The 27,947-nt window shown below is 40.2% G+C and overlaps 1 protein-coding gene across 1 annotated transcript in view; it reads left to right on the top strand.

The window, feature by feature from the left end:
- The first annotated feature begins 448 nt into the window (after positions 1-448).
- The window catches only part of erap2 (endoplasmic reticulum aminopeptidase 2), a 47,088-nt gene continuing 19,589 nt past the window's right edge, over positions 449-27,947 (top strand). The window contains exons 1-13 of the mRNA XM_080189085.1: positions 449-709; positions 2,048-2,570; positions 4,857-4,995; positions 6,650-6,781; positions 13,683-13,803; positions 14,273-14,427; positions 17,049-17,162; positions 17,250-17,381; positions 22,343-22,474; positions 23,795-23,863; positions 24,829-25,004; positions 25,135-25,214; positions 26,216-26,399. Of these exons, the coding sequence (XP_080045211.1) occupies positions 667-709; positions 2,048-2,570; positions 4,857-4,995; positions 6,650-6,781; positions 13,683-13,803; positions 14,273-14,427; positions 17,049-17,162; positions 17,250-17,381; positions 22,343-22,474; positions 23,795-23,863; positions 24,829-25,004; positions 25,135-25,214; positions 26,216-26,399 (2,000 nt within the window). The 5' untranslated portion in view covers positions 449-666. The remainder of the gene's footprint in view (positions 710-2,047; positions 2,571-4,856; positions 4,996-6,649; positions 6,782-13,682; positions 13,804-14,272; positions 14,428-17,048; positions 17,163-17,249; positions 17,382-22,342; positions 22,475-23,794; positions 23,864-24,828; positions 25,005-25,134; positions 25,215-26,215; positions 26,400-27,947) is intronic.

The following is a 27,947-nucleotide window of genomic DNA, read 5'->3' as shown; positions in this document are numbered from 1 at the left end:
GCCTTCACCTAGTATTACTTAGTGAGGATAAAGGGAAGTGAACACATTGGAGAGGAGAATCATGCATTGGATAGGTATTTAGATCCTAATTTGGGCTTTATAGTTTTTGGCGCAGGCAAACGTACAAGTCGGCTTAAAAAATTAATAAGGATAATGAACAGTGCTGAACTTTCTCTATTAACCATTTAATGGGACAAACAACTTTCTACGTCAAAAGAAACATTTCCTCTGTGGTATGAATTGTAACAGTTTGAAATTTGTTATTCCTGTATTTATCCTGATGGGTACAAGATGAAAAGCTTCAGGAACATATCTCTTTTTCGATAACTTTCCCGAAAGTGTTCCCTCCAGGAAGCTGATCACTATGAGGTTTCAGCTCCCACATACTGCACCTGTTTTATTGATAGATACTGCTGCCCCCGCCCGCGATTCTCCTCAATTTCCAGGTCTCAGTCAGCCTCTGATAGAAACATTTCCAATTTCCCAGTATTCCGGAGCTAGTCAGAAAATAATCATTGTAAAACTGCATATGCATTAAAAAAAAAACATGGTTTGTGGATAAAATAAAAAGTTCAACAAGTGAAAATAATGTATATCCGGGTGATAGGAGCCGAAAGTGAAAATAAAAGTATTCTCGGACACATGCAGTTTGATCGCTAACAGTGAATGGCTGACAGTGAGGATTTGAGCTGGGCTGCCGCAAGGAATCGTAAGCGAAGCTGGAATTAGTATTGCAATGGGTTAGAGAGTGTTTAAAGCTTAACCGTTGCGGGATGGGCGGATGTAAATTCTGTACCTAGCTCCCCCATATCCAAAGGCACCGACCTGTACTTAATGTGACTCCAAGTCTTAATAGACATCTGAATTAATTGAGGGACCATCTCATTCGAGAGTCAGTAATCGCACATTTATTCAATATAACTACTAAGAAAGTGTTCGCGCCATTTTATATATGTGATGGTTAAGGAGGTATTAGCCCGGAACTGAAGGTGGTTCCTTGGACTCTGCTTTTAGCCTATCTGTTCAGGAAATTAAGTTGCCCAGAAATCCTTTCTTCAGATGCATGTGTATATCATGGTTAAAAAGTGGGGCTGAATAACAGTGCATCGAGCCTTAAGCCTGATTCATTGCAGCATTTTTTTTTAAACAGATGGATATATAATTCAGATGTAAGTACGTACGTCAAGGTTGCCATATCTCAGTGCAAATGACAGCATTGTTTGACTGAAATCTCTTACACAAGTTCTAGGTGTTTTCACATTTCTGATGAACAGTTTTACTCCTAATTTAGGGCAACCCAAGTCAGCTATGATAAACTCTACAGCACTGTGCCACTACATAAGCTTCTAAAGTGTATTTAATAAATCTCCACACAAACAGTTATTAATTAAATATAAAATTTTGACACTTTGAGTCCTCAGATTTAGTAACATTGGCAGCACAGTGGTTAGCACCCAGGTTCAATTCCTGGCTTGGGTTGGATTCATTATCCTGAACTATTGGACCCATACCCAATACTGGGGAGCCATTTATATGGAATGCCCCAGTGCTTGCAGTTAAGTCATTGGGGGGGTGGGCAAATCAGATGGAAAACATGGCTACAACGCCATGAAACTCATGGAAATAAAAAAATTATCGCTAATGAGACATAAGATTCAGTCCGAAAACACATCAGGAAACACTCCTCTACTTCTGGAAAAAAGGGTTTATTATTGCTGAAGCAGTAGAAAATGTGTTGAAAGTTTAGTTCAAATTTCTTATAAACTGGTTGCAGTATGGTTGCCAGGAGAACATTTGTTGTTGAGCACAGGATTTGATCACCAATAAAACTCTAGCTATTCACCAACTGGATGGTCATAATACCAAAGCCATTGTTCATGCATGTGTGTAAAAGGTACTTTACTGCAAGCTGTACAGAGGTTACTCCAGTCCCTGATTCTTTAGCAGTAGCCTATTAAATTGGGTTAGATAACTTGCAGACTGCAATAATATTTATTCAGATTGCTGACTTTACATTATTACAGCACTAATGTTTTCTGCTTTTTAGATCCCTTTGTAAGTTGGAGAACTCTGTTGAAACAGAAGATGTTAGTCCTTGCTCTTGGAGTGCTGTGCCAGGCCATGCTGTGCACCAGTGACCATGATATTAAAGACTTTCCTTCAGCTACTAATGGTCAGAAGTTTCCTTGGAACAAGATGAGGCTACCTGATAGCATCTTCCCAGTCCACTATGACCTTCTGATACATCCAAATTTGACTACTCTAAACTTTACCGGATTAGCTAGGATTCAGATTTTTGTTAGACAAGAAACCAGGTTTATCATCCTCCATAGCAAGCATCTAGAAATCAACAAGGCAACTATTACATCAACAAACAATGGGGCTACCAACCTGGAAAACAGTTTGTACATTTTGGAGCACCCACCATATGAACAAATTGCACTGGAGTCTGACGAGCCTCTGACCAGTGGCGAGGAATATATTATTAACATCTACTATGCAGCAAATTTATCAGATGGCTTCTATGGTTTTTACAAAAGCAGCTATCGAACAGCAGATGGTAACACCAGGTAAGCCGACAGTGCATTTCAGTTTAGAAAGAATTAGTATTTTTCTAAAAACCATACTGTGCCACCTTGTCGCCAAAAACATTTGTGTGTAATTATTTATTAAGCTGCATTACACGCACATAGGTTTCTGAATATTTTGTCCTCGGACTGAAGTAACTAGAAAGAGGAAACCAAAAATGTTGATTAATGAACTTTCCTGGCACTTATCAAAATATTTATTATGACAAATATGAGATATTAAAGCAAGAGCAACCGAGGTTTTAAGAGATGGTCCCATACCTGATAATAAACCTTAAAATTTGAACTTCAGATTTTGTAGAGAGAACCCAAATTTGGAACAGTTAAAACCAAGCTAAGTTACAACTGAGATTTACTAAATGCTAGTTCATATAAATATCTTCCCCAAGGATTTAATTTAATCCAATAAGAATGTGGTTGATTCGTTGTACAAAATCAAGGAACAGCCTCAAAAGAGCCTACTTGCTACATGACTTATTTCCAAATGTCACTAAATATGATGAGCTTTCCTACACAAAGGAATACACTCAAACTATCATCCATTTATATGTTGATGCAAATATGTTGCCATAATTACTGGAAACCATGTTACCACATACCCAGATGGATGATGTTTGATGACATGGTTAATGGACAAAATAATTTAAACAATCTATAAATGTGAATTTATATCAAAAAATGTTAGAAGTAACTGTCAGGTTATAATAACTAATTTACACATCATAAAAGCAGTTTTTGATTGTTGATTATAAAATCTGCATTTTGTTATCCTTTTTCTGGTCTCTGAGTAATAATTGTGTTAAGGCGTGTAACACTGTTCCATTTTGTATCCATATCTAAGGCTTTTTTCATTTCCCTGTGTTCAAAAGTGCTAGATGTTGGTGCTGGAAATGAAATACTTTGGATGGGATTCTCCAGCTGCACTCATCTCAAAATCAGACAATCCCACCCAAGGTCGATGGACCTTTGCATGGTCTGCCCTCTGCCTGCAACAATTCCCATGTGAGCAGGATGGGAGAATTCCAGCCGTTCTCTTTACTTTAGGAATTTGATATAAAGGACTTGCAAATTGAAAACTACATTGGACAAATGCAGAGTGAGCCCCAGCAGTGTGCTGTTGCCATAGCTTAAACAAACATACTGCACAGTAACCTACTTCTTCCATTATCTATCTGTGATTCTGATTGCTAATATGTGCTTTAATATAAATTAATGCATATCAGGAATTAGGTCTGTCTGCCAGGACAAAATTCACTTTGCACCATGGTGATCGCAGAGGAAGAAACATTCATTCCATTATTGCATTAGAAATCATCTCTAAGAGATAAAAATGGCATTTCTACATTGCATCACATTTCACAATAGTATTAGCATTTGATCTCAGAATAGGTAGATATGCAGAAAGTGCAGTGTGTAATTGTCTCTACTTAATACAACATTATATCAATTTAAATAGCATCCCCATTGTAATAGGGAACAACTTTCACTTCCCATCTCAATTATTTATGTTTACTGTGTAATCATTTTTTTAAAAAATTTAGTCAAGGGATGTGAGGTTCATCGCCCATCCCTAATTGTCTTTGAGATGGTGGTGGTGAGCTGCCTTCTCAAACCGCTGCAGTCCGTGTTGTGAAGGTATATCTACAGTGCTGTTAGGGATTTTTCTCTTTTCTCAGTTGCATTATCTTTTTTCTGTAACTTATGAGAAACATTGAATAATTGCTCTTATTGATCGTCTTAAGATCGTTTCCATTAGAAATATTCTAATATGCAAGTATAATAATTGTAGAAGTCAGCTGTAAAAGGAACAGTTTTTATTGCACAAAACAAAATAAAGCAAAACCACCAGCCAATGGCAAACAAAAAGGTCACAACCTGGGCAAAACAATAGTGGACCAACTCAGGGGCCTGCTTTACAGAGGCCTCAGTATACGAGCTCCAACTAGTAAGTAATTACCAATCACAAAAGGAGCTTATATTCTACCAGAACTTGAGAGATCAGTGATTTCCCCATGCAAGTCCTGTGAGGTTATCACAGTAAGTATCCCCTTATGTCTTCCATTGATAATTTAAGTGTGACGTTTATTTCATCAATAGAAAATTGTTCAAGGTGACATTCCAAATGAGTTTCCCTATGAGTCAGGCATCCGTTGCTTCTACAAAATAAAGAAAAAACACAAGTGAAGTGAAAAATATGTCTTCCAGTTTGTTTCATGTTTGTTTACTTTAAATTCAGTTCTTTTTACTTATTTGCTTATATGTTTATAGAATTCTTGCATCTACCCATTTTGAACCCACATCAGCACGGATGGCCTTTCCATGTTTTGATGAGCCATTTTTCAAAGCCAACTTCTCAATTAAGCTAAGAAGGGAAAAGCAGCATATTGCACTGTCCAACATGCCCTTGGTATGTTTTTTTTTCCTCTGTTCCGTAATTTAACTGTTGTAATCTCAATGTTTCTTACCTTTGGATTTTCATAGCCTCACCTGTAGTCAGAAATGGTTTGTAGTGCGAGTGTGCCATGGTTTAATTACTAAGTAGTCACTGAATGCAGATTTTATAGAATAAGTTTTATTCTGAACAAATAAATGGCACACTCTACCTAATACTTAGAAAACATCAATAACTACATTTTGATCTGGTTTAAAGAGATCAAGCTGTCTTTTTAGTACCTAACGTTAAAGCCATTTTCAGATGTTTGTTTCTGCTGTTTCCATTGTGACCATCGCAGGTCATAAGAACATAAGAAATAGGAGCAGGAGTAGGCCATCTAGCCCTTCGAGCCTGCTCCGCCATTCAATAAGATCATGGCTGATCTGAAGTGGATCAGTTCCACTTTCCCGCTTTCTCCCCATAACCCTTAATTCCCTTGCCTATCAGAAACCTATCTACCTGTGACTTAAATATATTCAACGGAGGTAGCCTCCACCACTTCAATGGGCAAAGAATTCCAGAGATTCACCACCCTTTGAGTGAAGAAGTTCCTCCTCAACTCCAATCTAAACTGTCCCCCCCACTTTTTGAGGCAGTGCCCTCTAGTCCTGCTATCCTTTCTAAGCAGGAAGAATCTCTCTACCTCTACCCTATCTATCCCCTTCATTATCTTATATGTCTCTATAAGATCCCCCCTCAGCCTTCTAAACTCCAACGAGTACAGACCCAGTCTATTCAATCTCTCTTCACAGGCTAACCCCCTCATCTCCGTTATCAGCCTTGTGAACCTTCTGTATAATACTGTATAACAGTATTATACAGGACTGTATGTGGCAGGAGATCAGAGGTGCATTGGCCATTCTAAATTCTCCCACAGTGTACCCAAACAGGCGCCAGAGCATGGCAATTAGGGGATTTTCACTGTAACTTCATTGCAGTGTTAATGTAAGCCTACCTGTGACACTAATGAATAAACTTAAACTCTACTGCATGGCCTTTACCATATCACAAAGTTTAATTTTTAATTTATAATGGCATAAATTTCCATCTGCTCATTCAAAAGAGAAGGAATGGCCAGGGAGCAAAGCTCAAGGTAGGGGGACTCCTTAAGCTACGAATTTCTGCTACTTACTGTGGAAGCAGATCCACTATTATAATGGTGAGGTATATCATTGAAGTATTATCTAAGTGAAACAAGTAAGGTTACTGACCTCTGTAAGGATATATGTGGGATTTACCATTAGGCTGGAATAGTAGGGAATGTTTTATCTAAAAAATACTTAGGATAATCAGCCACCTCACTGGGGTCAATACCTGCCCTCGTGGGCAGGTGGACAGACATTGGAATTTGTGATAGGCATTGGTAGGGAGGTGCCAGAGATGCTAGCACTTGTATCTGTCTGGCTTATACAAATAGTGTACCACAAACTCGGGCAGAATCAGTGTTGCAGAGCAATAGGACTTGTTATCCAGCATAACCAACAGAAAAGCAAACTGAGGGACTTCAGAGTCTATATATCCACTGATACATTTTGACTGTAAGATGGCTATAAATTCAAAATCACAGATATAATGAGAGGAAATATATCATGGTATCTTTTCTGAAAAAAATTGTTTTTTTTTTAAGATTAAGTCTTTCCCGGTCGGAGGAATTTTTGAAGACCACTTTGATGTGAGTGTAAGGATGAGTACATATCTGGTGGCCTTCATTATCTGTGACTTTACATCTGTCAGTGCAGTAACATCAACAGGAATTAAGGTAAGCTTTGTATTAGTGTCACTAATTGTCTGTCTAAAAGGATTTGAATGTAGCTTCCTGAATTGCTAGATATTTGTTCAGGGATTGACAACTCCACATCAATCCAGTCGCTAAGCTACACATGGTGCTGGTTTAAAAAGTTAAAGAGAACAAGTTGCCTTTTTGGTGTCTAAAGCTAATGCCATTTTCATATGTTTCTTTCTACCATTTCCAATATGGCCGTTATTTATGTCAGGGCTGTTATCTTCATCTACACATTTATTCTTTTTGGCTGAAAGACCAATTTTAAAATAAAATGGGGTAGTTTGGTAGTTGGCAGATGGGTGCTTACCTGTGCATTGTCAAAGCATTCGCTGTCACCACTATTTCAGTGACTGGGTTGCCTACTCTGGGAGAGCAGGGACCTCAATATTTAAATATCTAAATCCAATTACGTTATTCAGACCCTGACATGATGTTAATAGCAGCGATACCACCGACAGAACTGATGGTGAAAGCAGACAGGAAGCAGAACCTGTTCCAGATGAGGTCTGGAAAAGTTTCATTTAAATTTTTTTCACAAAGTTTCTTTGTGGGCCAGGAAGCAGGAATCCTTCTCGGGGCCGTAAAAAGAAATCTTGGTTATCCTCTGTCCCACTCCCTCTCCTCAACTATGATTGCCTTCAAAATCCTTTCTTGCGTGTCTAGCTATGGATGGTCATTATCCAGGATTAATAAAACACCTTGTTTTTTTTTACTTAACGGGAGAATCAGTTTGAGAAGCTGTCTTGTTTAGTAGTAAAGATAGTTGCAACAATAAAAATGCTTGTACTTTTTGAAGTGGCCTGTAATGCATCAACATCTACTCTTGCCTCACATCTCTCAATTCATTACGCACAAAGACTTTTCTGTAAGTTTTCTAATGTTGAACACCAGACCGAACTTAATCCAGGGGATAAGGATCTCGCCTGGCAGCTACATCTTGTAAAATTGTATTTACAAGATATATGTTCCTTGTAGTGGTCTAAATGTTTTGTATTATTTTCCTGCCTTTTTCAAATGAATGCAATGCTTTAATTTGATTTGTTATTATTGTCATGCTTTAGTGTACTGTGAAAAGTATTGTTTCTTGCGTGCTATACAGACAAAGCATACCATACATAGAGAAGGAAAGGAGAGAGTTCAGAATGTAGTGTTGCAGTCATGGCTAGGGTGTAGAGAAAGATCAACTTAATATGAGGTAAGTCTATTCAAAAGTCAGGTGGCAGCAGGGGAGAAGCTGTTCTTGAGTTGGGTTGTACATGTTCTCAGATTTTTGTATCTTCTACCCGATGGAAGAAGGTGGAAGAGATAATGTTCGGGTTGCGTGGGGTCTTTAATTATGTTGGCTGTTTTTCTGAGACAGCTGGAAGTTTAGACAGTGTTAATGGGTGGGAAGCTGTTTAGCGTGATGGACTGGGCTTCATTCATGGCCCTTTGTAGTTTCTTGTGGTCTTGGACACAGCAGGAGGCATACCAAGCTGTGAAACAACCAGAATGCTTTCTATGGTGCATCTGTAAGAGTTGGTGAGAGTCGTAGCTGACATGTTGAATTTTCTCAGTCATCTGAGAAAGTAGAGGCATTGATGAGAGAGAGAACTGGGAGTCATAAAAGCAAATTACTGTGGATGTTGGAATGTAAAACCAAAAGAGAAAATGCTGGAAAATCTCAGCAATCTGGCAGCATCTGTAAGGAGAAAAGAGCTGATGTTTTGAGTCTAGATAACCCTTTGTCAAAGCTAAAAGGCATAGAAGGTGGGAGATATTTACACAGTAAGGTGAGGGAATGAAAGATGATCATAGCCACAAAAACAAAGGGAAAGGCTACTAATGGCAGTCCATAGAGAGAATAGAAGTTGTGAAAGACTAAGGGCAGAGAAGCTGAAATGAGTGGGTAAGCTGTGACAGATAAAGGTGTGGAGTAGAGGGGAGATGAGTGGGAGAGAGATTAAATTGAGAAAAAGGGGGAAAGGAAAAGCAAATAGGTAGCAAAAGGAAAGGAGGGGTGTGTGTGTGTGTGTGTGTGTGTGTGTGTGTGTGTGTGTGTGTGTGTGTGTGTGTGTGTGTGTGTGTGTGTGTGTGTGTGTGTGGAGCATAATGATCAGTTTGAGATGGGCTTTGTTTTTCTTCTCCTGGTGCTAGCCTACTAATTAGAGGATTCATTGTGTTTTTAAATTGTCATAAGGGAAATTTGAACTTGCAATCTCTTGTGCCGTTGTCCATTTCCATAATCATTTAACTATGTTACCCTATGAAAAATGAGGTTGGCAATGTTGCTGATCAATAATTCACAAATACCTTGGGTGGAGAATCAAAGGCAGGCCATTTTCCATGTTACGTTTATAGAATCATAGAAACTCTACAGTGCAGAAAGAGACCATCTGTCTCATCGAGTCTGCACCAACCACAATCCCACCCAGGCACTACCCCCATATTCTTACACATTTACCTGCTAATCCTTCTAACCTATGCCTGTCAGGACACTAAGGGGCAATTTTAGAATGGCCAAACATAACCTGCACATCTTTGGACTGTGGGAGGAAACTGGAGCATCTAGAGGAAACCCACGCAGACACGAGGAGAATGTGCAAACACCACACAGACAGTGACGCAAGCCAGGAATCGAACCCAGGACAGTGACCCAAGGCAGGAATCTAACCACTGTGCCGCCCATATAAATCCACAAGCATATATTATCACCACTGCATTAAAAGCATTCTTAATTTATCATACAACACTAATTATGAGATTTGAGGTTTGCAACATCTTTTAAACTTGCCTGTCAAAGGGTTCTCAACTGCACAACAGGCTTCCCCCATGGTTCACAAACTGACTAACCAGTACTCCAGAGTTCTACTGCCCTACCTGCCATGGAATTGGAGTGAGCAAGGGGCAGACAATGGAAATACCCACTGACCTTGGGCAGGATTTTCTGGTCTCAGGACGAGCAAGGCCGTAAAATCCCATGACTTAAAAGCTCGAGGAACCCACCCACTTCACTAAAAATTTTGAATTCAGGGAAATTCAAAATTGAGGCAGGCATTTAAAAGTCTAAAACCTATGACACTTTGTGCATTGGGTCGTGACCTGTCATGCTTCCTGCAGTCAGTCAAATTAGCAACCTGCAGGATTCGGCTGGGAAATTTCAATTCCCAGTCCCCTACTTCCATTTTTAGCCACGTGACACAGATTTGCTCAATGTTGGGAGGCCAAAATCAGGCTCCCTATTAAAGGGCATTAAAAAAAAGCCTAGAAGTTGTATTGTCAACTTCAATTATGGTGGGGTGACAGGCTTTCTACATTGCAATGCACTGCCAACCATATTGGTAAAGGCTGTTGCATGAGCATGCAGGGCAAGCACATAAAGCAGGCACTAAGATTTTTCACATGCACAATTGAGGTTTTAATGCTTTTGAAGAGGGTCTTTGCAAAGTGTATTTATGACTGAGCCCAACTTGCATTCTGCAGTCACTCTACGTGGGCACTTGGCAGCCAAGCCAATATTCTGTAGAGGGATTATTGAAAGTTCCTGTGATCCTACCTTTGGCCACTTGAGACACATATACTGCATCAGAATTCATGCGCAATCCAGCATCTAGATCAGCAATTACAAATGGAAGTGTTTGCTACTTTTATGTGTTAAGGATCACTGACTGACAACTAAAGTAAAGGGTCTAAAGTTAAGGAGAGGGTACAAGTTCGGGAAGAGGCCGAGGATGCCCCAGTAATAAAAGGGAGTAGGGTGCATGAGTAAGGTTGGTAGCGTTCCTACAAATAGGGTACAGGTGAAGGCTGGGATGAAGGCACTTTATCTAAATGCACGAAGCATTCGGAATAAAGTGAATGAGCTGGTGGCGCAGATCAGCACAAATAGATATGATCTGGTGGCCATTACAGAGACGTGGCTGCAAGGTGACAGGCACTGGGAGCTGAATGTCCAGGGGTATCAAGTGTTTAGGAAGGATAGGCAGGAGGAAAAAGGGCGGGGGGGGGGGGCAAAAAACGTAGCTCTGCTGATTAAGGATAGCATCAGGGTGGTAGCAAGGGAAGATATAGGAGCCAATGAGCAGAATATGAAATCATTGTGGGTGGAGATTAGGAACAGCAAAGGGAGGAAGACACTGGTGGGTGTGGTCTATAGGCCCCCAAATAATGATCTGGAGGTGGGCCAGGCTACTAACGCGCAAATAAATGCGGCGTGTAGGAATGGAATGATGATAATTATGGGGGATTTCAATCTACATATTGATTGGTGGACCCACGTTGGATGCGGTGGGCTTGAGGAAGAGTTCTTGGAACGCTGCCAGGATAGTTTCCTTGAACAGTGTGTGTTGGAGCTGACGAGGGAGCGAGCGAGCTATCTTGGATCTGGTGTTATGTAATGAGGCGGGTAGAATTAGGGACCATGTGGTGAAGGATCCTCTTGGGAAGAGTGATCATTGTATGGTGGAGTTTCTGATGCAGATGGAGAAGGAGAAAGTGGGTTCCTGGACCTGTGTCCTTTGTTTGAACAAAGGGGAGTACGATAGGATGAGAGAAGAATTGGCGAATGTTGATTGGGGGAGCACATTGGAAGGTAGGTCTGCTGAGGAACAGTGGAGGATCTTTAAGGAGATCTTTCTTGGTGCTCAGCAGAAGTTTATTCCGATGGTTAAAAAGGATCGTAGCAGGAGAGATAATCAGCCGTGGATAACGAAGGAGGTAAAGGAGAGTATTAAATTAAAAGCTGATGCGTTTAGAGTGGCTATGAGTAGTGGGCGAGAAGAGGATTGGGAGAGGTTTAAATATCAACAAAGAATGACGAAGAAGTTGATAAAGAAAGGAAGGATAAACTATGAAGCTGGGCTAGCGTTAAATATAAAAAAAAGCAAGAGTTTTTATAAATATATAAAAAGGAAGAGGCTGGCTAGGGTGAACGTTGGACCTTTAGAGGATGAGGGGGGACTTAGTGGTAGGGGATGGGGAAATGGCTGAGGCCTTGAATAACTTTTTTGCTTCGGTCTTCACGGAGGAGGACGTGAATAATTTGCCGGGTGTTAACGATGGAAAGATGGTAGGAGTGGAGGGCCTGAATTACATTATTGTTACTAGAGAGGCAGTGCTAGACAGACTAGAGGGACTGACTGTGGACAAGTCCCCAGGACCGGATGGAATGCATCCAAGGGTTCTGAAAGAAATGGCAGAGGTGATAGTGGATGCCTTGATGATTATTTTCCAAGCCTCGCTGGATTCCGGGGAAGTGCCGGAAGATTGGAAAACAGCTAACGTTACGCCGTTGTTTAAAAAGGGTGCCAGGCAAAAGGCAGGGAATTATAGGCCAGTTAGTTTAACGTCTGTTGTAGGTAAAATGCTTGAATCTGTAATCAAGGAGAAAATAGCAAGGCATCTTGAGGAGAATTGTTTGATAGAGCAGACGCAGCATGGTTTCGTGAAGGGGAAGTTGTGTCTGACAAATTTATTGGAGTTCTATGAGGATATGTCTAGGGCGGTGGATAGAAGAGAACCAGTGGATGTGGTCTTTCTTGATTTTCAGAAGGCGTTTGATAAGGTGCTGCACAAGAGGTTGTTATAGAAGGTTAGGGGGCATGGAGTTGGGGGTAGGGTGTTAGTGTGGATAGGGGATTGGCTGTCAAATAGGAGGCAGAGAGTGGGGGGGGGGGGGGCGTCAATGGGTGCTATTCGGATTGGCGGTTGGTGACTAGTGGAGTGCCCCAGGGGTCGGTGCTGGGGCCTCAGCTATTTACCATTTATATAGATGATCTGGAGGAGGGAACCGAGTGTATGGTGTCAAAATTTGCTGATGACACAAAGATTGGTGGAACGGCAAATTGTGCTGAGGGTGTGGAGAGTCTGCAGATGGATCTAGATAGGCTGGGCGAATAGGCAAGAAACTGGTAAATGGAATTTAATGTTGGCAAGTGTGAAGTTGTCCACTTTGGTAGGAATAATGGTAGGAAGGACTACTACTTACATGGCGAAAAGCTGCAGCATGCGACGGTGCAGAGGGACCTGGGGGTCCTTGTGCATGAGTCGCAAAAACCCAGCTTGCAGGTGCAGCAGGTGGTCAGGAAGGCTAATGGGATGCTGGCCTTCATAGCAAGGGGGATTGAATATAAAAGTAGGGAGGTCTTGCTGCAGCTGTACAGGGCATTGGTGAGGCCGCAGCTGGAGTACTGTGTGCAGTTTTGGTCGCTGCACTTACGCAAGGATATTTTGGCCTTGGAAGGAGTGCAGAGGAGGTTCACTAGGCTGATACCGGAGTTGAGCTATGAGGAGAGGCTGAATAAACTAGGCTTGTACTCGTTAGAGTTTCGAAGGGTGAGGGGAGATCTCATTGAGACGTATAAGATGATGAATGGGATGGATAGGATAGAGGTGGAGAGGCTCTTCCCGCTCAAAGGACAGTAGGACTGGAGGGCACAGCCTCAAGGTAAGGGGAGGGCAGTTTAGAACGGAGTGAGGAGGAACTTCTTCACTCAGAAGGGTGGTGAATCTCTGGAATTCTCTGCCCGTTGAAGTGGTGGAGGCTGCCTCGCTAAATATATTTAAGATGCGGGTAGATAGGTTTTTGATAGGCAAGGGGATTAAGGGTTATGGGGAGAAGGCAGGAAAGTGGAACTGAGCCACTTCAGATCAGCCATGATCTTATTGAATGGCGGGGCAGGCTCAAAGGGCTAGATGGCCTACTCCTGCTCCTATTTCTTATGTTCTTATGTTCTTAACTCACTCTGGCATTTGGAAATCTAATTCCTAAAGCTCAGGGGAAGATGTTGCTCTTCAAATAAAATGAAACACATTCTCCAGACTTCCCCAGTCTGTCATATAATTGCTTCTTAAGGACACAGGCATATGACTTTTATTTGTGAATCTTGTATTCCAACAGGTATCTATATATGCTGTTCCAGATAAATGGAATCAAACACATTATGCACTGGAGGCAGCAGTGAAACTATTAGAGTTTTATGAACATTACTTCAATATCTACTACCCACTTCCAAAGCAGGGTAAGTCACATACAGGTTTTCTGTACAGACATGAAGAAAAATACATTGTACAATAAGTTAAACAAGTTAGGAAGTTATGGGAAAATTGGATTCCTACTCTCCCCTTTACTGGCACCAATGGGAGGGTGATGAGGGAAGGATTTTTTGGAAGAGACTGGTCACAAATAGGGAATTGGACAGGGGAGCAAAGGCTGAAAAATTATGAGGTGCATTCCTGGTTGGTGTTTGATCCCTCCAGTGATCTCTCTTCAAAAGTGCTTAATTGTCTTTAACGTACTCTGAGATATCCTAAGGTTGTGAAAGGCGCAATATTAATGCAAGTGCCAGGGAACATTTTATTGTATTAAAAATTCCAAAGTAAGTGCAACTTATTTCTCTTTAAAATCTTACATTGTGGTATTGTACTTGGTACAAAATATAAATGAGAGCACATTAAGAGATAATAAAATGAGACATGTTGTATTTTTAGATTTGATTGCAATTCCTGATTTTCAGTCAGGAGCCATGGAGAACTGGGGTTTAACGACTTACAGGGAGACATCTTTGCTGCATCATCCTGAAACTTCCTCAGCATCAGATAAACTGTGGATTACCATGGTGATAGGTCATGAACTGGCTCATCAGGTATTGTCTGTCTCATGTAACCTGTATTGATCAAAGCCTGTAGCCAACTTCATAAATTTCTTACATGTTATTTGGCCTCATAATTCCACCACATACTTTTCTGTACCTAGTACATAATAGTTGACAAATTGTTGTGCACTATTATAATTTTTTTATTATTCGCTAAATAAGATTAGCAACAGGTTCACTCAAAAGACATTGGTCCAGAGCACGGATTCTCATTACATACCTGTTTGATTTCTTTAAATTTAGCATTGAAGAATATCCAAAATGTCCCAAGAAGCTATCTACAAAAATGTTCAATTGGTTTCAGATTTAAAAATGTAGATTCATCACCATCCAACAGTTATTGTACATGCTTTTTGTGTGGCCATGGCTCTGTCGTAGCAGTGATACGTCTGAGTCAGAAAGCTATGAGTTCAACTCCCATTCCAGGACTTGAGCGCAAAAATCTCAGCTAACACTGCAATGCAGTACTGAAGGAGTTCTGAAGGTGCTATCTTTCAGATGAGATGTTAAACCGAGATCATGTCTGCTCTTGTGGGGGAATGCAAAAATTCCCATGATGCTATTTGAAAAAAGAGCCCATGAGATATCCCTGGTTTCCTGGCCTGTATGTGTCCTTCAGCCACAGGTCACGACACATTATCCGATCAAGAGCAAATTGCTGTTTGTGGAAGTTTGCTGTGTTCAAAATTGGATGCTGCATTACCCCCATTACAACCGTAACTATTCTTCAGAAGTAATTTATTAGCTTTGGTATGTTCTATGCACATGAAAAGGTGCTGTGTCTTTTTTCTTACAGTCAGAATATTCTAAGATATTCAAAGTTCAACAGGATCATTTTTGTGTAATTTAACTTTATGCCTCTTTTATATTAAAAGAGATTTCCAGTTTCCCGGAAGTAACTTCCTACCACTCCCACATTTCTAACAATTGTGCATTTGGTAATTTCAAATATTAGGTCCATGGCACAAATTTTTTTAATGCAGGGTGCTGAAGCTTCACATAACACTATTACCAGATAAATGATCACTGATTTGCAATCAAAAGTTGAACCAACCTGCTCTATATTGCTGGATTACTTACTGGACAAATTTGCTGAATGATATTTTCTCAATGTATAGAAATACTTGTACCAGTTTGAATTGAATTTACTTCTGTAACATGGCACCCATTGCCAATATCAGCTCAAGATGAATATGCTGGACAAGGTAGAAGAAATACTATGTAACACAAAAGGAAAATCAGAAACTAATGCCCTAATAATGTTTGTGAGATAGGAAGAGAGCAGGGTTAGGAAACCCAGAGGGAAGGCTTTCTCACAGGCCCTGCTGAATTTTAAAAGGACACCCTTTAAATATTGTTAGCAGGTTTCCTATTCAATAGCCAATCAGATTCATAGGCTGCCTGCCTATTTGCAGAAAAGCAAACAAAGAGCGAATGAGGTTTGTATCAGGAAGTTGAAGAATGATCAGAGTCTTCCAGATTTGGATTGGCTGGGGAATGAGAGGTTTTTGAACCTTGGGTAGGGGGTGTGGAAAGAGATCAGAAGTTTCAAGATTGTATCAAGGATTTGGGAGAAATTAGGGTCTATAGGATTTGGGTTGGGGCAATGGGGAAGAAATCAGGGACTTAGGGTTTGGATTAATGGAGTTGAAGAATGTAGAATTTTAGAAATTGCGTCAAAAAGGATTGGGAAAAGATTAAAAAAGGTCTTTGTGATTGAATTTCGGGGAAAGAGTTAGAGAAAGGTTGGGTGTTGCTGGGTTGAGGAGTTTTCAAATGAATCAGGGTTTGGATCACAGGTCCAGTCAAAAGGGATGGCTGAATGGGGGATATTTCAAAATATCCTGGTAAACAAAATTTGCTTGTTGCACGTGTAGGAAGCCCACAGGCAGTGCAATAAAGGATCTTCTTGTCTCCTTTCATCTGCTGAGTTTCTCAATGCCTAGGAATCGTAGCCTGCAGATATAAAAATAAAGCTAAATGAAGGCAGATATCCTCATTAAAATATTTTAGTGACTAATGCGAGAATGGATTGTTGCCCCTCCTGTCATTCTTCCAACCTACCACTTTTAAAAGTGGAAGTAGGTCGGTTGAGGTCAGGCTTTTCATTTTATTTATCTTTAAAGAAATAGGCAGTATATTGAGAGAAAGCTGTCCGCGTTACAGCATGTGGATTGAATTGTCTTTGCTGGATAAGAATATGCTGATATCTGTATGATTCATTAGCTTTTAGGAAATAGTTTTCAAACTAGAATCTGCATCTTATCACACCATGACCATTAGTGGAGAGGTGGGTATGTAGTCCTTTTAAGAATGCTTGGCTGGAACTCTACCACATGCTGGCCACAGAATCAGCACAGGCGAGGGTCCGACAATGGAAATCTCTGTTGACCTCATGCAGGAATTTCTGTATCGCTCAAGCGAGGCTGTAAAATCCCACCCCTTGTGTTTCATTTATGAAATTGGAAGCATGACCTTGAAAATATTAATCAATAACTTTCTGCCCAATGGAAAGTCACAGTACATTACTTCGATAAATATGGAATTAGAATTGACTTTTTTTTAAAAAATATGCTCATCGGAACCCTAACAAATACCTTCCTTTTCTTTAGTGGTTTGGAAACTTGGTGACAATGGAGTGGTGGAATGACATCTGGCTGAATGAAGGATTTGCCAGGTACATGGAGTTTATCTCTGTCAATTCCACTTATCCAGAGCTGCAAGTTGTAAGTAAACCTCTCTCATTATTGGTCACTTTATTGCAGGATACGTGACTCTGTTTAATTCTTTATTTTAATGTTGGATCTTTGCAGGATGATAACTTTTTGAACACATGTTTTGGAGCAATGGGCAGGGATTCAATGAATTCATCACGTCCAATAAGCACACCTGCAGAAAATCCAACTCAGATAAAGGAAATGTTTGATACCCTCTCTTATGACAAGGTAATCAGGGTAATTACTGGAACATGTTATCTAATGTTGACTTATTTCCAGACTTAGAGAGATATTTAACTATTGCTGTTAATCAAGCTAATATCCTAATAGACATTGTTAGATAGATGAAGGTTAAATTGCGTGTAAGCTACATTGTATCAAAAATTTTAATGTGTAATTTACTTTCATTTAGATCACATGTATCAGATTAATTATTCCCTCCCCACCGTCCTAACATGAACGCATTCGTACGCTGGAAGAGAACAACTGTTTATGTTGTAAGGATTAAAAGATATCTAAATTAGGCCACCTTTCTCCCACATACCCAATGTCCCAGATTTACTAAAGACCAACCAAGGTAAATCAACCACAGCAGACCCACAGCACAGCACTGAGCAGACTAGTTAACTTATACTTCCCAGAGTCCACAAAGGTGAAGTTCGATACAGAGCTGAATAAATTCACACTACTTGACTTAATGATTACAGTAAAATGTTTAAATATTTACCGTCAGTCAGTAGCACCTAAACTCAAATTACAATTGTGCTTTATCTGTCTGACTATTGCAGTAATCGACAAGTTTCCATTCGACAAAGGTATCTGCAATGTCTGGGATTACAATACAATTTACAACCTGGATTCGGGCATGAGTCCTTTAAAAGAGCATAAGATGAATGACTTCTCTTTTTGGAACAGATTGGTTTGCTTCGGCCTTGTGTGATTTGTTTTCCTCCAGAATCCTGGAGCTGCATCTCTGGGGATGTCACAGTCATTTTTCTCAGTTGTTTTCTAACTAACTTTTCAATTAACAACAGACAGTGTGCTTCAAAGGAGACATTATATATGTACTATTCATAGTAAAAACTAGTCTTCCTGCTAGAACATATCAGAAATACTTAAATACAGGGTATGAACTCAACGCTACCAATTTTTTTTTTAAATATTTGGCACCTCCACTGTGTTTAGAGGCTGTTAAAGTTAAGATACACTTCGTAGACTATACTTGTCAGATGAAATGCATTAACCTTTATTGGTTTCCAATTTCAAACTGGCTGGTAACCAAAATTCATAGTACCTCCAACACCATCCCAATCTCCAATTAAGGGCTTGGAAGAAAATATGACACAACCTTGTCCCCCTCCCCCTTACAAAGCTAGTGGAGAAAGAGGGGGCAAAGAATGGGTGGGAGGTGTTGGACTTTGTATCCCCACCCACTTAGCTGGTAATGGGAAGATTGGCAATTGGAATGCTAAGTGAAATACAGAAACACAGAAAGTCGGAGCAGGAGTGGGCCATTCGGCCCTTTGACCCTGTTCCACTATTCATTTTGATCATGGCCGATCATCAAATTCAATTTCATGATCCCGCCTTCCCCCCATATCCCTTGATTCCTTTGCCCCAAGAGCTATATCTAACTTTTTTCTTGAAATCATAACGTTTTGGCCTCAACTATTTTCTGTGGTAGTGAATTCCACACATTCAACACCCTCTGGGTGAAGAAATTTCTCCTGTCCCGAAAGCAGGCGTAAAGGCACCCAGGTGGCAGACGTGAGACTCACCTAAAGGTCAAGACCGTAAACCATGCCTGTACCCCTGAGGAGGATGAGTTCTAAAATCATTGCCCCCATATATGGGGGAACCACATTACCAGTGGTGAAAGCATTCAGATGATTTTGCAGCCTGTTAAACAAGTTTTCTATATGCACCCCAAGTGTTGCAGGAAAAGCGACCGTCCAAAAGTATGATGGGATAGATCTCCACTGTATCCCAGATGTTTGGGCATTAGCAGGGAGGCTCCAGATGTGTGCAAGCTGGTTTTTATGCCAGATGGCACCCACCCACACATCCTTTATTTATTTTCTTGGTACTTTACAGCTTTCTTTAGCTACTCACTGCTGCCTCACAGTGCCAGGGACACAGTTTGATTCCCAGCTTGGGTCACTGTCTTTGTGGAGTCTGCAGGTTCTCCTTGTGTCTGTATATGTTTCTTCTGGGTGCACCAGTTTCCTCCCAGAGTCTGAAAGATGTGCTGGTTAGGTACACTGGCCGTGCCAAATTCTTCCTCAGTGTATGTGAACAGATACCAGAGTGTGGTGACTAGGGGATTTTCACAATAACTTCATTGCAGTGTTAATGTAACCCTACTTGCAGCACTAATAAACTTAAAAAAGCTGTCTACTACTGCAATGAAGTCTAGAGTGCAATAAAGTTTCAGCATACTGGTTCCTGATGAGACTTTCCTATGAGAAGCGATTGAGGAGATTGGGCCTATATTTTGTAGAGTTTAGAAGATTGAGAGATGTTCTCACTGAAACCTACAAAATTCATACAGGTCTTGCCAGGCTGGATGCAGGAAGGACATTTCCCCCTGGTGAGGGGGAGGGGTGTTATAGAACCAGAGGACACAATCTTATAATAAGAGGTAGGCCATTTAGGACATTTGAAGGGTGATGAATCTCTCTACCCAGAGGGATTTGGAGACTTAGTCATTGAGTATGTTCAAGACAGAGTGATTGCTAGCTATTAAAGACATCAAGGGAATATGGGGATAAATCAGTGGCATGATGGCCCAGTGGTTAGCACTGCTGCTGCATAGCATCAGGGACCTAGATTTGGTTCTGGCCTTGGATGATTGTCTGCCTGTGTGGAGTTTGTGTGTTCTTCCTAAGTCTGCTTGAGTTTCCTCCAACTGCTCCAGTTTCCTTTCACAGTCCAAAGACAAAGTTAGATGGATTAGCCATGGTAAATACATAAAGGGGATAACGCAGTGGGGTGGACTGCAGTAAGATACTCTTTTGGAGAGTGGGTTCATATCCAAATGCAACAAGAATTGGACAATATCCAGGCTTGGGCTGACAAGTGGCAAGTAACATTCACACTACACAAGTGCCAAGCAATGACCATCTCCAACAAGAGGGGATCTATCCATCACTCCTTGACATTCAATGTATTACCATTACTGAAATGGCAGAAATGACAGCCCCACTGTCAACATCCTAGAATTACCATTGACCAGAAACTCAACTGCACTAACCATACAAATACTATGGCTACCAGAGCAGTTCAAAGGATCTGCTAGATCCTTTGCTAGGAATACTAGGAATCCTGCATGACTAACTCATCTTCTGACCCCCGCTAAGTCTGCCACCCATCTACAAGGCACAAGTCAGGAGTGTGATGGAATACTCTCCACTTGCCTGGATGAGTGCAGCTCCAACAATACTCAACAAACTTGACTCCATCCAGGACAAAGCATCCCAATTGAATGCTACCCCTTCCACAAACATTGAATCTTTCCACCACCAATGGACAGCAGCAGTTGTGTGTACCATCAAAAAGACTTACTTCATAATTGCTGGGTCAAAATCTTGGAATTCCTTCCTTAATAGCACTGTGGATATACAGCTCAGAGAGTACCATGGTTCAAGAGGTGTACTTATCAGCACTTTCTGAAGGGCAACTGGGATAAATGCTGGCCTAGCCAGCGATGCACATATCCCATAAAATTACTTTTTGAGAAAGCTTGAGTGCGAGTTGCAATCTAGTTTAAGCTGTGCAGGTGATGTGTGGGAGAGAATTTCCAAGTCAGTTCTTGTGGATATTGGAAATCCTTCTGACAAAAACCAAGGCCGGGATTCTCCCCAAAAATTCAAAATCCCCAATTTGCATGAAAACTGGAATAACTTAACTCTCGCTGGTTTTATTAGCAGGATTTTCAGCTTGAATCTTCCACACTTTGAGCGCACAAGAGTACCTTAGCAGGATTCCCTCTGAAAATCAGGGTGCAGGGCCTATTCCTGCTCAAGAGGCCCTCAGCATAGCGCTGAGCAGGCCACTGTGCATACGCCAATCTGTCAGCACTGCGGTTGCTGGCCTCCCACACATCTCCGGGCCAGCCCTGACCTCCCAATCTGCATTCCCCCTCCCCTCCCCACCAGCACCCCAATCACCAGCCTCCCTCCCTCTGCACGAAAAATTGGTGCAGAGCTGATGACACTACAAATCTTTGATCCTAGCCTGGGAAACGCGTGGAGGCGATGGAGTTCACCAGGGAGCCCGCTGATGTCTCACGGCCCATTGCGCTGCTAGGGCAGTGGAACAGGCTGGGAGAGTTGCTCCCTGAGTTTCACTGAGACTGGCTTACAACATAATGAGTGATCCATGGTGACTTGGTAGCATCTATCTCTTGTTTGGTTGGGGTTGAGCATCTGACCATATTTCACCTATTTAATTTAGATGCATTGTGTACTTACACTGAGTATTAACATAGAAGATAGATAGGATAAATTTGTTTTATTTTCCAAATTTGCAAGTGTTTGTAAAGAAATACCTGGGGTGAAGGAATGATCAATTTTTGAATTACTTTTTTGCGTTTGTGTTGAGATCTTTCCAACCTTTTGTCTGGGTTAATATATTTAATTTTCCTTGTTTGAATGAGTGTTTTATTCTTTGGGTTGAAAGTTCTTCAGTAAACTCCTGAGAATTTGTTCAATAATTTACTTCCACGGTTTCTAAAAAAAGTAACAATTTGGATCTATCAAGCCAGGTTTCACTCTGGGGTCTGTCTTGTCCAGTATTAACAACATCCCTGGGCTCATAACAATAGGTGGAAGTTATTTTGCATTTCCAATTGAAATTTATGTGCAAAACTTAAATGCAACCTTAAGTAAATACCTTAGTGTTTAATCATGTGGTCCAAATGAAGGACATGCCTCCACTGACTATTTAAAAAGTAGATCCTAATCTCTGGTAAGCACTAATGTGTGTGTGTATCTAATCTTTAACAAGTTGAGACATGAGTAGGAAACAGACCTAGGTGTGTCAGAAAGTTAGACTTGGTTTTTAATCTTCAGAGTTGGTTTGAATAAACTTGAAGATTATTTTTGCTTCCAATTTTATTTTCTCCTATATGCACTCCTTTAAATGCAGACATAATATGTAACTCACTTTTTGCAATTTATTAACTATAGGGAGCTTGCATTCTGCACATGATGAGAAATTTTCTGACAGAGGAGGTTTTCCAAAGAGGCTTAGTTCATTACCTACGAAAGTACAGCTATAAAAATGCCAAGAATGAAGACCTGTGGAACAGTATGGCAAACGTGAGAGTTTCTGCAATTGTTTGAATAAAAGCTCAGCATGTTTAAAACAAGATCCATATTAATTGTTTGACCACTTTCAAACTAAGTTGGTTTATCCATTAAATGTGAATCTTTCCAGTCCTTTTGGAAAAAGTAAAGATTGAAGTCATTTGTATCGTTACGTCATTCAATTTAACAGCTAGTGTTGCAATATTGATAGTTTAGCTCCAGCATTTTGTATAGAGCCTGCCCATTGTTATCTGACTATCATGTGTTTTAACCACTTTTCAGCAAAGTTTGAATCATTTTTAATAATTGTTTAATTTGGGAGCTTTACTCCAGATATTTTTCTCACAAGAATGTATTAGTATTCAGATTATTGCAGTGAGGCTAGAGTATCATAATTTAGCATTTCCTCTGAGCGAATTTGATTTTTAATTCGATGCAGTGTGACAGTAAAACAAAACATGATGGCTGGATTTCTCTGGCTGATCATACACAGCGAGTACAGAGAATTTGGTGCTCAGCCAAATTTCCGTTCACTGTAGTGAGAAATGCAGGCAAATGTGACTAGTTTAGAAAACCTGGTCAGCAATGGACGAGTTAGATCAAAGGGTCTGTTTCCGTGCTGTGTATCTCAATGATTCTAGAATCCCAACTGTGGGTGACGTCGGACAATCTGACCCAATATTTCTGTCACAAAAGTATATATAAAAATTCTGGCCATTGTCTTTTGGCATAACCTTCAATGATGCAAGGTGAAGTTTAGATTGCTGGAAATAGTCAATTTTTTCATAAAATAATCATGCCAGTACATTTTAATTATATTGACTAATGTGTTTAACTGCATTTAGCTCACTATTGAGAAATGAAGATATCAGCTTTAACCCAATATATTTGAAAGTATAATACAATCTCCCACACAGATATTTTAGCAGGCAAGTGTCTATAAGATAAAGTATAGGAAGTAGGTGATTGGAAAATTATCGGCATTCCCATAGAGTAAAAAATTGCATCCCGTTTTTTAACAAAAAATTATTTTTAAAAGTTTATTTTCTCACAAGCTTTAGAACCTTTCTTAAAAAAGTTCATTTTCCTCAAAAAGCAAGAACTGAAAATAACCAGCAAATATAATCAAAGTATTTCCATGGCTTTTCTCTTCACCCATTAGCTATTCAAGAAATAAAATTACAATTTAATAAACACATGTAAAAGAATTCTGAGAAAAAGAAATTTGCAAAAATCTTCCAGAAAATTTGGTTTCCAATCTGAAATGATCTTTTGAGGTTCTATAAGTTGAAGGCAATAGAAAAATCAATCTCTGTTTTGAATTCTCAACAGACTTGTACCAAGGAAGACTTCACCTCCGGTGGATTCTGTTACAGCACTTCACAAGCTGCTAAAAATGCTGTAAGGTTTGCTTCATTTTGACTTAGTTGAACGATAGAAATCCAGTGACACCTGTATATTACTCAACTTGTAAAATCTTACAGATATCCTATGTACAACATAGTTAAGTTTATTTTTTAAATTTATTTATTCATGTCACAAGTAGGCGTTCATTAACACTGCAATGAAGTTATTGTGAAAACCCCCTAGTCACCACACTCTGGCGCCTGTTCAGGTACACTGAGGGAAAAATTAACATGGCCCATGCACCTAACCAGCACATCTTTCGGACTGTGGGAGGAACCCGAAGGAAACCCACACAGACACATGGACAACTTTGCAGCTTCTACACAGACAGTGACTCAAGCCGAGAATTGAACCCGGGTCCCTGGCACTGAGGCAGCAGTACTAACGACTGTGCCACTCTGCCACCCTACAATTACAATCTGTGGGATTGCATAACTGCCTTAGACTCTGCTAAAATTCAGGTTTTAATGTAGGAATTCATCTAAATAATATTGGGAACTCAGAAAAGTTGTCAGGATGCAGTATATCAGGCAGTTACATTGATAGTAATTTAAAGAGAAAAGGATCTATTGAGTCTGACGGATTTCATGTTTTTAAAGTTTCTTAAATTTTTAGCCTCTCGATTTTTTTTTAAACCCCTTACTCATTTTTCTGCCTGTAAAAGTTGAACTTGTTGCTACTTTAGAACTAGGTATATAATCAGTCAATAGGGGCATAATAGAATATAAAGTGTGGACATGTAATGCATCCCTAATTACATCTTAATTGATAAGGGCCATCCTTACCCAAACACCTGCAACTGAATAACTTACAATTCATAGGCTCAACCACTGGGTGAAAAATAAATGTCAATGCTTGTGCACTTTATACTCATACTCTGTTTTAACTCTTTTTACAAACGGAGGTGAGAAGAAAAATGTTTCATGCTAAACTGCCCTTTGTGCCTTTTTATTCCTTAGTACCTCTATGCAGGGGAACATCTAGACGTCAAGGAGATTATGAACACGTGGACACTTCAGCAAGGAATACCAGTGATAATTGTCGAGCATAATGGGAGTTCAGTCAGGCTACAACAGGAACGCTTCCTCAAGGGAGTGCTTCCAGAGGACCCCACCTGGGCCTCGTTGCAATCTGGGTATTTGTTTCAGTTGTATTCTTATCACAATTCATTAAAAAGAAGAATAATAATATGTTGTATAAGTAAAGCTTAGGTGCAATATGTGACATTTTGGAAATCAAAAACATTTTCTTCATCCTTTTTGCAGCTATCTGTGGCATGTCCCATTAACTTATATCACAAGCAGTTCAAAAACTGTTGGTAGACACCTACTGAAAACAAAATCAGGTAAGAATGCTGGTTGTTTGTGGTTTATGAATAATAGCACCATCTCAAAAATAAATAACTTTAATCCTTAAAATAGGGATTTTTAATGAAATATATTTTAATGTGGACCTAACTTAAAATTTCCTCACCCTGGTCAGTATTTAAAATATCACTGTAACATTGGTTTTATTGTATGATACTCAACACAATGCACAGTGTAATTGCATGTTAGCTTAAGCTATCACTTACATTTGAAAATAAAATGGCACCTGTTCCCACTGAAATGTCTTGTTCTCAAGTTACTGTATATTTGGCAGATTGATTTAGCTGGACTGCTAACGACTTAGCTGGAGTTCACATTACTGATGAAGCACCTAACCTGGACTGACACTTCAGCAAAGAAGTGCTGCATTGTCAGGCCTTACATAGAAAATGTAGAAGATAGGAGCAGGAGGAGGCTATTTGGCCCTTTGAGCCTGCTCTGCCATTCATCACGACCATGGCTGATCGTCAACCTCAAAAGCCTAATCCTGCTTTCTCCTCATAACCTTTGATCCCATTCACCCCAAGTGCTTGAGGTGTTGAAATTTATGAGGGTCTATTTGTTTAAGTGCATGCAAAATATCCCATAAGAAAAATAGGGTATTCCCCTCATGTCACTCCATAAACACTCGTTAAAGATGGATTAACTGGTCATTAATTCATTGTTGGTTCCAGGGCTTTGCCATTATTAAATTGGCTGCTGTGTTCATCTACATAATCAATTCATTACTTGTAAGGAACAAGAACATTCCATAGTTGTAAATTTGTCGTTCTGACATTGCTTGATTCACTGTATCATCCATTCCCAGACAGGACAAGAATGGAGTCTAATGCGTTGCATTTTTATTGTGCCAGCATAGACACAATGGGTCAAGCGACTGCCTTCTGTACAATAAATCCTTCTGTATTTCTATTTGATTTGTCAGCAGTGAGATTTCTTTACAAATTAGCTTCATTATCCCTTATCTTGTTTCAACCAGACCATATTAAACTAGATGGAGAAGCTGAATGGGTAAAATTTAATGTGGACATGAATGGATATTACATAGTACATTACAAGAGTACTGGTTGGGATGCTCTGATTAATCTGCTGCAGCAGAACCACACACTTCTGAGTCAGAAGGACCGAGCGAATCTGATCCATAATGCTTTCCAACTCGTCAGGTATTGTGGAATGTTGTTGCTACTACATTTATCTATTACATATTGAAATCACAAATCATGTAATCCCTAGAGTGCACAAGGAGGCCGCTTGGCCTCCGGGTCAGCACTGACTCTCCGATAGAGCATCTTACCATGGCCTTATTTCTATAACTCCATGTATTTACCCTGCCAATTCCCCCTAACCTACACATCTTTGAACACTAAGGGCCAGTTTTTAGTATGGCCAATCCACCTAACTTGCGCATCTTTGGAATGTGGGAAGAAACCAGAGCACCCAGAGGAAACCCACACAGACACAAGAGAACATGCAAACTCCACACAGTCACCCAAGGCTGGAAATGGTGCAGTGAGGCAGCAGTGCTAACTACGTTGCCTCCCCGAGACCTTGAAATGCATAAATGTGAATTCTTTGTTTTTCTCTTGCTCACTAAACTAGTACTTGTGATCCATCACCAAATTCTGATTAACTAAGTTGAGAAAAATAGACCAACAACATATGAAAAAAAAGTTTTAAAAAAAATTAAAAATAGCACTGAGGTTTCCTTTATAATGGGAATTCTTTATTTCTTGTGCTTGCCCAGTTATTTTACATTGAATTATAAACTTCCTCCAACTGAGCATGAATGAGATTGAAGCAATATTCAGAACTCTGTTTCCAATCCCCTCTGTGTTTGCTCACTTAAACTAAACAATATCCTTTCTATTGCTAAGGATATTTGTTTGAACTCCAGAAATATCATCTCATCTCCACTCCTTCAGCCTAACTTTATTGCCTCCTGTTACAAATGCAATCATTTCAAAATCTTCATCCTTGGTCACTGACCTACTCCCCACCAGTGCTGTTTCGTCTGTTGACTCTGGCAATCATGAGCTGTCAGACAAAGGGCTCTGAGCAAGAAAGGTGTCAATAAGTAATTCTACATTAGATATACTGAGAGAGTGATACAAGTCCTAATTGATGGTGTTACTGTTTTCTCCAAAACGTAAAGCTTTAAGATGATCAAATAATGGAAAACCACTTTGCAGCAAACAAGCCTCATTGAGAGCAAACTAGATGCCCAACAATTATCCCGAGATTTGCCAGTATTGAGTCATAGAAATGTTGGCCAACAAACCCCAGTGGAAGCTGGCAGGGTGTTCCTGGAAGGTGGGCGAATGGGCATGAGTCCAGGCAGGCAATTGAAATCAATGTTTTTTCTGGGTAAATGCCCTCCTCACCCCACAAAAATAAATCTAGACTTTTCTGTGGGTCCTGGCAGGTACCCAGCCAGGTACTTTACTAAAATGTTTTTTTAATTCATTCATGGGATGTGGTCATCACTGGCTGGCCAACATTTATTGCCACTCGTAGTTGCCCTTGGAGGGCAGTTGAGAGTCAACCATATTGCTGTGGCTCTGGAGTCACATGTAGGCCAGACTGGGTAAGGATGGCAGATTTCCTTCCCTAAAGGACATTAGTGAACCAGATGGGTTTTCCCGACAATCAACAATGGTTTCATGGTCATCAGTAGATTCTTAATTCCAGATTTTTTTTTTTTGATTTCAAAT

The sequence above is a fragment of the Carcharhinus amblyrhynchos genome, chromosome 5 (genome assembly GCF_965287045.1).
Source record: "Carcharhinus amblyrhynchos chromosome 5, sCarAmb.v2.hapA, whole genome shotgun sequence".
NCBI classification, from domain to species: Eukaryota; Metazoa; Chordata; class Chondrichthyes; order Carcharhiniformes; family Carcharhinidae; genus Carcharhinus; species Carcharhinus amblyrhynchos.
The sequence above is the reverse complement of the archived record's forward strand: the minus strand, read 5'-3'. Positions and strand labels throughout refer to the sequence as shown.